Source organism: Cebus imitator, unplaced genomic scaffold (assembly GCF_001604975.1).
Source record: "Cebus imitator isolate Cc_AM_T3 unplaced genomic scaffold, Cebus_imitator-1.0 Scaffold30, whole genome shotgun sequence".
Lineage (NCBI taxonomy): Eukaryota > Metazoa > Chordata > Mammalia > Primates > Cebidae > Cebus > Cebus imitator.
This window is the reverse complement of record NW_016107345.1, coordinates 10,498,777-10,508,926: the sequence shown is the minus strand read 5'-3', so window position 1 is coordinate 10,508,926 and position 10,150 is coordinate 10,498,777. Positions and strand designations below refer to the sequence as shown.

The 10,150-nt window shown below is 52.6% G+C and overlaps 4 protein-coding genes across 16 annotated transcripts in view; 3 read left to right on the top strand and 1 right to left on the bottom strand.

The window, feature by feature from the left end:
- Positions 1-2,308, top strand: part of PIM2 (Pim-2 proto-oncogene, serine/threonine kinase) — a 21,643-nt gene extending 19,335 nt beyond the window's left edge. Inside the window, exon 7 of the mRNA XM_017523907.2 lies at positions 1,039-2,308. The gene's annotated coding sequence lies outside the window, so the exon portion shown is untranslated. The remainder of the gene's footprint in view (positions 1-1,038) is intronic.
- The window catches only part of SLC35A2 (solute carrier family 35 member A2), a 13,567-nt gene extending 10,824 nt beyond the window's left edge, over positions 1-2,743 (top strand). Inside the window, exons 4-5 of one of the 3 annotated variants that reach the window (XM_017523892.2) lie at positions 1,039-1,185; positions 2,458-2,743. In XM_017523892.2, coding sequence (XP_017379381.1) covers positions 1,039-1,185; positions 2,458-2,499 — 189 coding nt within the window. In that variant the 3' untranslated portion in view covers positions 2,500-2,743. Of the gene's footprint in view, positions 1-448; positions 2,310-2,457 lie in introns of those variants that run through there. The other 2 variants (XM_017523889.2, XM_017523895.2) reach the window with 2 other exon arrangements.
- A 36-nt stretch (positions 2,744-2,779) lies between these two features.
- Positions 2,780-8,533, bottom strand: PQBP1 (polyglutamine binding protein 1). 10 transcript variants are annotated; one of them, XM_017523902.1, is made up of 7 exons: positions 8,322-8,533; positions 7,834-7,918; positions 4,312-4,423; positions 3,882-3,994; positions 3,404-3,688; positions 3,131-3,194; positions 2,780-2,995 (listed from the first exon to the last, which is right to left on the bottom strand). In XM_017523902.1, exons 2-7 carry the CDS (start codon positions 7,898-7,900, stop codon positions 2,839-2,841), a joined length of 798 nt encoding a protein of 265 aa, XP_017379391.1. In that variant the 5' UTR covers positions 7,901-7,918; positions 8,322-8,533; the 3' UTR covers positions 2,780-2,838. The 10 variants fall into 10 exon arrangements, with proteins under 10 accessions (XP_017379391.1, XP_017379392.1, XP_017379389.1 ...); XM_017523903.2 differs by having other exon boundaries at positions 8,401-8,485; XM_017523900.2 differs by having other exon boundaries at positions 8,333-8,484.
- Positions 8,534-8,563: 30 nt separating this feature from the next.
- Positions 8,564-10,150, top strand: part of TIMM17B (translocase of inner mitochondrial membrane 17B) — a 4,840-nt gene continuing 3,253 nt past the window's right edge. Inside the window, exons 1-2 of one of the 2 annotated variants that reach the window (XM_017523910.2) lie at positions 8,564-8,672; positions 9,539-9,638. In XM_017523910.2, coding sequence (XP_017379399.1) covers positions 8,647-8,672; positions 9,539-9,638 — 126 coding nt within the window. In that variant the 5' untranslated portion in view covers positions 8,564-8,646. The other variant, XM_017523909.2, reaches the window with a different exon arrangement.

Genomic DNA, 10,150 nt, shown 5'->3' with positions numbered 1-10,150 from the left:
GGTTTCACCATGTTGGCCAGGCTGGTCTTGAACTCCTGACCTCTAGTGATCCGCCCACCTCAGCCTCCCAAAGTGCTGGGATTTACAGGCGTGAGCCACCACACCCGGCTGAGATTACCTACTTCTATACCTCAGCCATATTTTATAGATGATGCCAGGGCTCAAACAGGACAAGTGCTTTGTCCCTGGTCACACAGCCAGGAAATGGGATTGGGATGTGGACTTCCTGGCACAGCCATCCTTTTGTGCACTTTCTGGGAGGGACCTCAGAGCTGTTTTGCTACAGCTCGGCGAATGGCCAGTGGCTGGCTACTTTTGCTGTTTTTACTGTCATCCACCCCACCCTGTCCCTCTGTTGTGCCTGGGGGCCCACAGTGGGTGCTGCCCCCCACGTGCACCTGTTGGGGGCTGGGGTCAGCCCTCAGTGCCTTCCATGTGCCACTCACAGGTGACGTACCAGCTGAAGATCCTGACCACAGCGCTGTTCTCCGTGCTTATGCTGAACCGCAGCCTTTCCCGGCTGCAGTGGGCCTCCCTGCTGCTCCTCTTCACTGGTGTCGCCATTGTCCAGGCACAGCAAGCCGGTGGGGGAGGCCCACGGCCACTGGATCAGAACCCTGGGGCAGGCCTGGCAGCTGTCGTGGCCTCCTGTCTCTCCTCTGGCTTCGCAGGTGTCTACTTTGAGAAGATCCTCAAAGGCAGCTCAGGCTCTGTGTGGCTACGCAACCTGCAACTGGGCCTCTTTGGTACAGCACTGGGCCTGGTGGGGCTCTGGTGGGCTGAGGGCACTGCCGTGGCCAGCCGCGGTTTCTTTTTTGGGTACACGCCTGCTGTCTGGGGCGTGGTGCTTAACCAGGCCTTTGGCGGGCTACTGGTGGCTGTGGTTGTCAAGTACGCTGACAACATCCTCAAGGGCTTTGCCACCTCCCTGTCTATTGTGCTGTCCACTGTTGCCTCCATTCGCCTCTTTGGCTTCCATGTGGACCCATTGTTTGCCCTTGGCGCTGGGCTCGTCATTGGTGCCGTCTACCTCTACAGCCTTCCCCGAGGTGCAGCCAAAGCCATAGCCTCTGCCTCTGCCTCTGCCTCTGCGCCCTGTGTTCACCAGCAGCCTCCCGGGCAGCCACCGCCACCACAGCTTTCTTCCCACCGTGGAGACCTCATCACGGAGCCCTTTCTGCCAAAGTCAGTGCTGGTGAAGTGAGGGCTGGCAGCAATGGGGGGACACAAGGGAGGGGGACTGGGTGGAGGGTGTTGGGCATCTGCAGGACCCAAGTCGCCACCCTGCGGGGCCTGGCTCCTCTGGGTTTGGGAGATGGTCTTTTCTCCCACATCACTGAGACTTCTGGAGGGGCATGAGACTAGGGCTGGGTGTCACGTGAACCCTTCCTGGTAGGCTGATCCTCTTCCCCTGGAGGAGGTTTTAGAGCTGCCTCCTCTGCCCCCTCGAACCTCTTTGGAGGCAGGGTTGGGGGTTATTGTCATTCAAGGCCTTTTTTTTGTCTGCCCCCTCCCCGACTCTGTGCCCTCTGCTCGAAGTGTCTTGTCTGGGAGAGATCCTCCCAGCAGTCTCTCCACCTCCATAAGGACACACTGGACAAAACTCCTGCAGCTCTTCAGGAATGACCGATGCCTACCTGTGGGGTTTGGTTGCCCATAGTTTGAGGCCTTCTCTCCTCCCTTACCACCGCTCTGGATCATGTTAGCAGTTCGGTCTTTTGTGTGGCCTTGGGGCAGCTTCCCTGACACCTTGAGGATGGGCTTCTTGCGAGTCCTGGACAAGAGCTGAGGTTTTTGCATCAGCCCTTCTGGCGGGCGGTAGAGAATATTTTTTTTTCCAGTGGACTTGGGATTTGTGGTGTAATCAGATCATTAATGATCCAGGGCGTGGGAAAAGTGGAGGTCCTTGAAGTGGCTGAATCTCATTGTATTTAAGACACTGTCACTTGCCAGATGCAGGGTTATTTATGGAGACATCTAGAGAGGAAAAATAAAGCTGCCAATCACACCCTTGATACCCCACTGGCTGTGTGAGGCACCCCTACCTCATGGGGGTGTCTTGGGATTGATGAACTGTGGAACCTGCCTCCTGCACTCCCCAAAGCTTATTAACCCCTTAACTGTATCGGGGCATGGGGTGTGTGTGTGCATGGAAGATGCCTGGGCTGTCTTTGCTATATGTAAATAGGGCCATTGGATCTTTATTTTTGATTAATTTGTTCTGATTTTTTTTGGTTTGTTTTTTAAGGAACTGTAATGAACAAATGTCAGGATACCCAATGCCAAATAAAGATGTTGTATTTATTTAGTCCATGTGTAGCTTTCTGACCCAGGCGGGCACCGTTACTAACCCCCAGGACTACCAGCCTCACCACTGCCGCCCTCGCTTGCTCAGGAAACCCACCTGCCAGCCTAGCCCAGCTTTGTGTTTTTCTTTCCTCCCCATTCCCACCACAGGTTGCTCACCAAGGTGAAGGGTTCCTAGCCGCTGGGATTTGAAGACGTTGGCCTGGCCTCGTTCTCTCTTCTTGCCCTTGCCCAGCTGGGACCAAACTGATCAGTATTAGGGGTAGGATGAGGTAGACACCGGACTCCCTGTCCCCACTACCCCTGCCCCGTGCAGGGCCAACATGACTAAGCTGTCTCATAATGACCCGCCTTAGCTCAGCCCCCAGCCCCTGCCAGCCCCACACTATCCCTTAGCTGAGTTTTTGCAAATAAAACGTGTTGTACATCTTGCCGACTTGGGCTGGGCAGCCTCGAAGGAACCACTCAGGCATGGTGGGCAGCATCACCGGAAAACTTTTATTTTAACCCAGGGCTGGGAAGGCTGAAGCTTCAATCCTGCTGCTTGGTTCGGGAGGCCTCCGCATTGGCTCGGAGCACAGCCCCTGGGGATGGATATGGCCGCTGCTGGAAGAGGGGCCCGGCTGCTGTTGTGTCAGCGCCGGTCTTGGCCTCATTCCGCTTGGGGAGTCCCGTTGACCATGTGCCCCTGCCGATGAAAGAGTCAGGGGATGGGGATGGGAGATGTGGTGGACACAGCCCACCTGGTCCCAATGAGGAGGAATGGAGGAAGGAGGCAGGAGGATGGTGTCCACATACTGAGTAATGAGGGGCTGTCACTTACCGGGGGGCATCTGAGTATGAGCTAGGGTCCATGGGGTCTAACTCTTCATCCTTTCGGCTTACTGCTGTGGAAGTGGCAGGGCAGGATCTTCAATAGAGGTACCAGGAGCCCCGATCACTGAGCCCCACCCCCCAAGAAGAAATGGAGCCCCTGGCTGCCATGGACCACAGCACCCTCCTCCAGGCCCCAGGTCCAGGCACCTTTCTGAGAGAAGGCTTCCTCCATGTGCCCTGTGCCTTGCTGGTTTCACCAGCCCCATTTTGCCCAGCTTACCCTTCTTGCTCTTGGGGTAGGGAGCCAGCTCCTCCCGGCGATGGTGGCGCCGTTCTTTGCCCTCTTCCCGGTCTGCTTTGTCATACCCGCGGTCCCGATCCCGTTCCCTGTCTCGCTCTCTCTCTCTGTCTACCTTGTCGTAGCCACGCTCTCGATCCCTGTCAGACTTGTCGTGGCCCCGGTCTGACTTGTCATGGCCCCTGTCTGGTTTCTCATGGCCGCGGTCTGACTTGTCATGGCCCCTGTCCGACTTGTCATGGCTCCGGTCCAGCTTCTCTTCAGCATCTAAGGACATGAGTCTTGAAGTGACTTTCTCTTCCTACCCCAGGACCCAGCAGCCTCTGCCTTCAACAACCTCCCTTGCCTGAGGCTGGGCCCACCTGGTCTCACCTGCCCCTCTGATCCACTATCATTCTACTTGGCCTCTCAGTGAAAACTGCTAAGATCACTCAAGGCCCCCTTGTACCTGCCAACTCACCTGCATTACTGTTTCTGAGCTTCTTGGCAGATTTAGTGACCACAGAGTTGGGGTCATGTGGGGAGAGCCAGGATACGAGGTCTGTGTCCGCATTCCAGTAGTAAGGGAGCCCACTGTGGGGCCGCAGGAGGAGAGGAGTGTCAGCACAGAAGTCCTCGTCTTAGATCCTCAACTCTTGTCTCCCCAGTCTCTGACTATACTTGCCCCATGTCAGGACCCAGGGAGGATCCCCAGAATCTCATCTCTTGAAGAGAAAAGACTGTCTTCCAATCCCAGAGGAGCCAGGCCCCAGCATGCAGCAACTTGGGTCCTGCAGATACCCAACACCCTCCACCCCAGGGCCCCTCCCTTGTGTCCCCCTGTACTTCACAATCAAGGTCAGCACAGGAAGGCTGAAGTCAGAAGTCAGCTCCCCCTCATCCAGGCTCACCAGGAAGGGTCGAACACTTTATACCAGCTTGGAGGTAGGCCCTCCAACCTGGTGGCCTCGTAGTCCACAGGATCATCGTCATAGTCTTCGGCAATGATCTCTTCCTCTGGTTCTGACAGATCAAGGTGGGGAGGAGGAGAACAGTTAGGGACCAAGGGAGTCCTCATCCTACAGAGCCTAGAGACACACACACATTCACACAAGCCACATGTAAAAGACACGTGTGTGTGTACGCCAGGAAGGATATGAAGTATCCCTCACATTCCAAATCCAACTCTCTGTATTAGAAGGGTTACAAGAAAAAGTTTACCTAACTCTGTTCTGTTTCTGGGTTCTGATGAGTTCTATTGTTGGCCAAAGCTATCTGGTTTCAGAGTTGATAGGGATTCATCAAAAAATTTACCCTTCTTCTTTTTTTTTTTCTTTTCTATTTTTTTTTTAAAGATGGGGTTTCACCGTGATGGCCAGGCTGGTCTTGAACTCCTGACCTCAGGTGATCCACCCACCTCGGCCTCCCAAAGTGCTAGGATTACAGGCGTGAGCCACCGCGCCCGGCCAAAATTTACCCTTCTCTATTCAGTTCCTGAGTTCAGATATGTGAAACTGTGCTACCCAAATCTATTTAGATAAAATGGGTTTGAACGGTAAAGGATTAATCTGACAATATGTTCAATCTATTTAGCATGCAAGCTTCATGATTACAGGGTAAGTCCCGTATATTGGGTATCAGGAGTTTGGATGGCAATGGAATTATCCAAACATTACTCTGAATCCATTAAGTTCCTGAGGCCTGACACACAGTAAGCCTGCAACAGATGTCAGTCAATATCATAGAATAAAAAGATTCCCTTAGCTCAGTGCCTGGCCCTCAGTAGGCCTATAACAGATTTCAGCTGTGGATATAATAAATTATGAAATGCATATGCCAGCAACAGCACAGTGGCTGTCACACAGCAGAACCAAAACAGATGTCAGCTATATAATCACCACTACTGTTAATAAGAGGCTGGGTGTGGGGGCTCATGCCTGTGATCCCAGTGCTTTGGAAAAGGTGGAGGATCACCTGAGGCCAGGAGTTCAACATGAGACCAGCCTGGTCAACATAGTGAGACCACTGTCTCTACAAAAAAAACTACCTGGGCACAATGGTACATGTATGTAATCCCAACTACTCAGGAGGCTAAGGCAGGAGGATCATTTGAGCCCCAGAGTTTGAGCTTGCAGTGAGCTATTATCGTGCCACTGCACTCCAGCCTGGGCAAAAGAGTGAGACCGTGTCTCAAATAAATAAATAAATAAGATACATACCATAGGGACGGGTCATTCAGTAGGCTTAAAAGAAAATCAGCCTGGCCATCATGGTGAAACCCTGTCTCTACTAAAAAATACAAAAACTAGCCAGGCACAGTGGTGTGCACCTATAGTACCAGCTACTCAGGAGGCTGAGGCAGGAGAATTGCTTCAACCCAGGAGGCAGAGGTAGCAGTGAGCCGAGATTGGGCCACTGCACTCCAAACCTGGGCAACAGAGTGAGACTCTGTCTAAAAAAAAAAAAAAAAGAGGAAAAGAAAATCAATGATCATTGTCAATTTTATTAATCACAAGGAGGTCTATGCTTTGCATACAGTAGGCTTGTAATAGATGTCAGTTATCAATAAGGATAAGATGCATTTTTCAGTGCCACACCATAGCCTCAAATAGATGCCAGTTTTTAGTATTACTGACAATACGGTGTGATTTGCAGCCAGGGCACAATAAGCCTAAATGATAGATCCTCGCTGAAACTGTACTTGGCACACAGGAGACAGCAGTAGAAGTTTGGCAATCCTTCCTATTAGATACTGTGTCATCACTCCCAGAGTAATCCATGGATTTAACCTGGCATACGATAGGCCCAACATAGGCATTAGGTGGTTGGTATTGTTTTATGTTTTTTTTGGATTTTTTTGAGACAGGGTCTCCATGTGTCACCAAGGCTGAAGTGCAGTGGCACAATCTCGGCTCATTGCAGCCTCGACATCATCCCAGGCTCAAGCAATCCTCTCGCCTCAGCCTCCCAAATAGCTGGGACTACAGGCATGCACCACAACACACAGCTAATTTGTGCATTTTTTGTAGAGATGGGGTTTCGCCTTGTTGCTCAGGCTGGTCTTGAACCCCTAAACTCAAGTGAGCCACCAAGCCCATCCAGTCAGTATTGTTAAGAATGAAATATCCAGCTGGGCGCGGTGGCTCACGCCTGTAATCCCAGCACTCTGGGAGGCCGATGGGGGGTGGATCACCTGAGGTCAAGAGTTTGAGACCAGGTTGGCCAACATGGTGAAATTGTGTCTCTACTGTAAATACAAAAATCAGCCGGGTGTGGCTGGGCGCCATGGCTCATGCCTGTAATCCTAGCACTTTGGGAGGCTGAGGCAGGTGGATTACTTGAGCTCAGGAGTTTGAGACCAGCCTGGGCAATGCAGTGAAACCCCGTCTCTACTAGAAATACATAAAATTAGCCGGGCATGGCAGCATACACCTGTAGTCCCAGCTACTAGGGAGGCTAAGACAGGAGAATTGCTTGAACTGCAGAGGCAGAGGTTGCAGTAAGCCAAGATAGCACCACTGCATTCCAGCCTCTGCCACAGAGCAAGACTCAGTCTGCAAAAAAAGAAAAAACAAAAAAACAAAAAAAATCAGCCAGGTGTGGTGCCACATGCCTATAATGCCAGCTACTCGGGAAGCTGAGGCAGGAGAATCATGAACCTGGAGGCAGAGGTTGCAATGAGCCTAGATTGTGCCACTGCACTCCAGCCTGGGCGACAGAGCGAGAATCTGTTTAAAAAAAAAAAAAAAAAATCGCCGGGTATGGTGGTGTGCCTGTAGTCCTAGCTACTCGAGAGGCTAAGGCAGGAGAATTGCACTTGAACCCGGAAGGGGAGGTTGCAGTGAGCCAAGATGCTGCCACTGTATTCCAGCCTGGGCGCAGAGCCAGACTCCGTCTCCAAAAAACAAAATCAGCTGGGTGTAGTGGCACACGCCTATAATGCCAGCTACTCAGGAAGCTGAGGTAGGAGAATCACTTAAACCTGGGAGGCAGAGATTTCAGTGAGCCTAGATTGCACCACTGCACTCCAACCTGGGCGACAGAGCCAGACTCCGTCTCAAAAAAAAAAAAAAAAATCGCCAGGTGTGGTGGGACGTGCCTATACTCCCAGCTACTCTGGAGGCTAAGACAGGAGAATCGCTTGAACCTGGAAGGCAGAGGCTGCAGTGAGCAAAGATCATGCCACTGCACTCCAGCCTGGGCACAGATCGAGACTCCATCTCAAAAAAAAAAAGACTATTCCCCTAACCCCCTCCACTTGACATATGGTAGGGATGGATGTGAGGAATCCACATCGTTAACAACAAAAAATGCCTGCCACCCCATTGCTTGGTGCACAGTTGGCCCACGCTAGGTATCAAGCATCAGTATTAACAACAAAAGTGTCCGTGGAGGCTGGAACGTGTAGGACCATCTGCTTTTAGCTGTCTCACCAGGCTCCAGATGTTTGAGGATGCCTCTCTTGGCCAAGCGGGTCTGCAGCGCAACGGGCAGCGGCATAGCTGGTAGCAGACAGACCTTAGAACAGAAGGACAAACTGATAAGCAGCTCAGATAAGGATTCATATCTGGATCCCGTAAACAAGCGCCTCCCCTCAACATGTACACATCTGACTCCCATCTATTCAACTGAAACAGTAGTTGAGTGGACAGAACATACGCACTACAAGACGTAAGAGATAAGAGATAGGTGGCAATATCACCAAAACTCTTACCAACTCTGTCCCGAAACAGGGTGCTCCAGGACCCAGTTCCTCTCCCAGGCCCAGGCTCCGCCCACCGCCTAAGAACTGCGGCTACCCCGCACCCCAGAAATGGGCTCATCCAGCGTCCCCCAAAGACCGCCGGGTGGGAGAAACCAAAGCGCTGGTATGGGGGAGCAGAGGGCAGCACTTCCTCCAGCTCCAAAAGAATGCACCCACCCCAACGTTACCAATACAGTCGTGCAGGTAGTGGAAGGCTGTCACACCGGCAGTCTCTCTCGTGTCGCCGCTACGATACCTGAGACAACACGACTCTCTTCCCAAAGCACAGAATGAGGTCTCACCCCGAGCTTGAAGGTAACTGGACTACGCTAAGGAGGCAGTGAGCAAATGGCGCAAACTCGATTGGCCAATGAGAGTGTGTCCTTGGTGTGACGTGCTGCGTACCAACCCAATCGCTGTCCGGTAATAGGCGGAAAGCTCGGACACCGGTGTGCGTCAACACTGGGGGCGTGGCCTGACTGCGCGGCCGGACGCCAGCGCCATGGAGGAGTACGCTCGGGAGCCTTGGTACGGCGATGGGCACTGGCATCGGGACTGTTGCTGCGACGCCAAGGCCAGCCGTGGGGGTCGGGCGGGGGAGGCGTCGGCCGCACAGAACCATATACCAGACTCGGGGTACTCTTAATATATTTCTCACTCCCCCAACTTGGTTCCTGTCACTCGGGCTCTGTTATGAGGGGCCACAACCGTCTCCCCTCAGAAGGTGCGGCGGAGGCCGAACCACGCCACGTTTTCCTGACTTCGTAATCTCCTAGTACCTGTTTGTTAACGAAAAAACACGTTGGTCGAATCCATCCCGGCTGGGGGTGGTACGGGATTGAACGGAAATCCCCAGAGTTGCCGCGGGTGGTTTTTTCCAGGTCGCGTTTGTCAGTGGGGGCGGGGCACGGATGAGCCTATTGAAGGCCAGAGGGGGCGGTGCATCCTCCCCGAGTTTGCTCTTGGTTTTTCCCAGTTGTACTGGATTGAAAAGGGGCGGGGCTTGATTGGACGGTCTCACCGTCGGAGAAGGGGTGTGAGGCGGTCCTGCTTTGCCGACGATCTGTCTTGGTTAGTTAACACGCCTATTTCGCTTATTGAAACGTCAGCTCTTTGTGTGTGCCAATTCATTTAATCTTTGAGCACAGTAAAGCAGTTGGCTGATTCCTTGGTTGGTAGACAGGACGAAGACTAATATTTCTCCCCCTTTGCCCTATTTCTCGCTTTAATGCCGGGGGAACTGACAGGACTAGCTCCTTATTATCTGAAGTGTTCGTTCCTACTTAGGCACTTCCCATTCTGGTGACTTGGTTTCTCCCAGTTAGAAAAGAATCCGTGTGACAGGGCCTAGGGGAGGGCTCACATTAACCCCGTCCTTCCCTTCCTGCTTGCAGCCCATGGCGAATTGTGGATGATTGCGGAGGAGCCTTCACTATGGGTGTCATCGGTGGTGGAGTCTTCCAGGCCATCAAGGGTTTCCGCAATGCCCCTGTTGTGAGTCCAGGCCTTCCCTGCGTTGGTGTGGGGTCAGCTGTCTTGCCCACAAGGGATGTTGCTCTGAAAACTGCTTGGAGCTGTCAGTCACGTGTACTTTTTCATTCTGGTGCCCACTCACCTACTGTGTGCCAAGCCTGACTCATGTATGTGGGATTTTGTAGGGATTGCAAACATGACCTCTGTCCTCCGCCCTCCACCCCATCCAACTGAAGCTCCTCTGTGGAAATGCTGTGTTGTTCAGAGAGTCATTACCAAATCTTAAATGTGTGTGCAAAGCTAAAGAGATTTTTTTTTTTTGAGACAGAGTCTCGCTATAACTCGATCAAGACAGTTAAAAGTGAGCAAAAAAAGAAGAAAAGAAAGGAGACGGAGTCTCGCTGTGTCACCTAGGCTAGAGTGCACAGGCACGATCTTGGCTCACCGCAACCTCCGCCTCCCAGGTTCAAGTGATTCTCCTGTTTCAGCCTCCCGAGTAGCTGGGACTACAGGCATGTGCCACCACACCTGGC